This window comes from Sorex fumeus, unplaced genomic scaffold, assembly GCF_029834395.1.
Source record: "Sorex fumeus unplaced genomic scaffold, SorFum_2.1 ptg000058l, whole genome shotgun sequence".
In the NCBI taxonomy this organism is placed as follows: domain Eukaryota; kingdom Metazoa; phylum Chordata; class Mammalia; order Eulipotyphla; family Soricidae; genus Sorex; species Sorex fumeus.
In genome coordinates this window covers 23,561,299-23,563,611 of record NW_026606115.1, presented here as the reverse complement: position 1 = coordinate 23,563,611, position 2,313 = coordinate 23,561,299, and the positions used below count along the sequence as shown (strand labels likewise).

Here is a 2,313-nt window from a genome sequence, read left to right as displayed (position 1 = left end):
CCCGCTGCCCCACCCCGGCCGGCCGGCCGAGAAGCCTGTGGCAAGGCCTGCTGGGAAAACGGTGGGCTTGGGGGAAGGAGGGGAGCAGGGTGGAAGTGTGAGGGGGGTTGTCTCAGGCGAGATGCGGTGGGGTGCCTGGGGCCGGAGAGCCCGGGGCCTACGTCGGGTGGAGGGCCCGGTTCCCCGGTGAAGAAGAGACCTCTCTGGGGACCGAGAGCCGGGCCCCCGGGTCCAGCCACCAAATATTGTGACTCCACTCTGCCTTTCTTGTTCCCTCTGAAGAACCGATCTGGAAGGAGCGCGCTGTCAGGATGGAAAAAGCCAGCGTAGAAAACGGACAGCCCCTAAGCACGGCCCAGACAGAGGAAGTCGGTCAGCCTCTCGCACCCAGCTCTCCAGTAAAGGAGCCCGCGGGGGAGCCCGTCGGGGAGCCCGCCGGGATGCCCGTCCCGGAACCCGCCTCAGAGCCCGCCCAGGAGCCGGTCCGGGAGCCCGCCCGGGAGCCCGCTGGGGAACCGATCCTGGAGCCAGCCGGGAAGCCTGGCCGGGAGCCCACGGGGGAGCTCGCCGAGGAGCCCTCCGAGGAGGAGCCGTCCGAGGAGGAGGAGGAGGAGGATGAGGACGAGGATGAGGAAGAGGAGGATGAAGAGGAGGAGGACGAGGAGGAAGACTTCTTTCCCGAAGAACTCCTTCCGGAGCTCCTCCCAGAGATGCTGAGCGCCGAGGAGCGCCGTCCGCTGGAGCGCCTTTCCAGAAAGGACCTGTTTGAGGCGCACCCTCCCATGGAGCAACCTCCCTGCGGGGTGGGCAAGCACAAGCTCGAGGAGGGAAGTTTTAAGGAACGCTTGGCCCGCTCTCGCCCACAATTTTCCGGGGACATTCATGGTCGAAATTTAAGCAACGAGGAGATGATAAAGGTGGCGGAGGAGATGGAGGAGATGAAGAGGGTGCGAAACAAACTGATGATAATGCACTGGAAGGCAAGAAGGAATCGGCCATACCCTATTTAACGTGTCAGAGGCTCCTTGTCTTCTGATTTGTCCGAGAGCAGTGTTATCATTATCACTTGAACTTGATTTGTGTTTTCCGTAAATCATCCCCTTCCCGACCCCAGTTTCTTCCGTTTAATGTTTTCTGCTTGGCTGTATTTTGGGTGTTTTGCTTGTAACTAGCATAAAAACGCACCACGGCCATTCATTCACAAGTCTCCTTGAAACCACATTTGCATGGAAAAGATGTACAATATGTATTGTGACGTGGAAAGAGACAATTTTCAAAACGTATATGTAGTATGTCATTTTTGTAAAATAATGTATATAAGTATGCAGAGAAAACACTGAAAGCATATACTTCAAAGACAGTGGTTAACTGATAAAATGAGTTTTGTTTTATTTTTATTTCTGCTTTGTAAGATTTTCTCAGTTTTCCAAGACAAACACATTCTACTTGTGTTGTAAAAAAAATGTAATGGAAAAGTGTAAAACAAAAAATATCAATTGGCATATAAAGGAAATAGCACTTAATAAATACCTGCAAGAACATAAAAATAGAGAACTAAATCCTGTGCTTATCCTGACTCTTGTAGGTAGAAATATAAGGCAGCTATTATTAAAGGGTCATTTTCCCTGTTCAAATAGGAATGATACTTGACTTAAAGGGATGCTATGCAGCCAAATGAAGTTAAGATCACATGACACGGATGCTTCCCCTCAGCTGCACATGTAGCACACGAAACCTCAACTCCTATATACTCCTAACAAATGCATGGGATAGATCCCAAAGGTCACACCTTTTAAAATATTTTATTGAGTTTCTGTAACTTATAATACTCTTAATGATGGTTTCCTGTGTACATAATTTCAACACCACACAATGTACCCACCTCTCTCCCACAGGGATCCCAAGTGCTCCTCCTTTCCTCCCCCCCCACCCCAAACTGAGTTGATCATTTTTCCCTTTGTTTTATCTTTGGCCCTTTTGTTTGCTACCTTGCTGTGTATCTTAATTATCTTAATTATTTTCCCTTGGGGGGAGCACACGAGCTGTGCTCAAGGCTTACTCCTGGCTCTGTACTCAGGGATCACTCCTGGAGCTGATCAGAGGACAATATGGGGTGCCAGGAATCAACTTTGGTCAGCCTTGTGCAAGGCCAAGCACCCTATGAGTGTTCATTTCCTCGCCCCATATTCTGATGTTGTGGTTGGATTTGTTGTTGCCCCGTGCAAGACAAACATCCTACATGCTGTACTATCTCTTCATTCCCTAATTCTAGACTTTTTTTGATAGTGCCATTCTCACAGGTGTGAGATGATA

At 49.9% G+C, this 2,313-nt stretch overlaps 1 protein-coding gene across 1 annotated transcript; it reads left to right on the top strand.

The window, feature by feature from the left end:
* Window positions 1-296: 296 nt before the first annotated feature.
* On the top strand, window positions 297-1,508 carry TCEAL1 (transcription elongation factor A like 1). The gene has a single exon (XM_056125772.1). The coding sequence runs from the start codon at window positions 312-314 to the stop codon at window positions 1,008-1,010; it is 699 nt and encodes a 232-aa protein (XP_055981747.1). The 5' UTR covers window positions 297-311; the 3' UTR covers window positions 1,011-1,508.
* The last annotated feature ends 805 nt before the right edge of the window (window positions 1,509-2,313 follow it).

Bases quoted from the DNA above. Each gene is read 5' to 3' on its own strand.
- TCEAL1 (XM_056125772.1), top strand. From the start codon at position 312: ATGGAAAAAGCCAGCGTAGAAAACGGACAGCCCCTAAGCACGGCCCAG.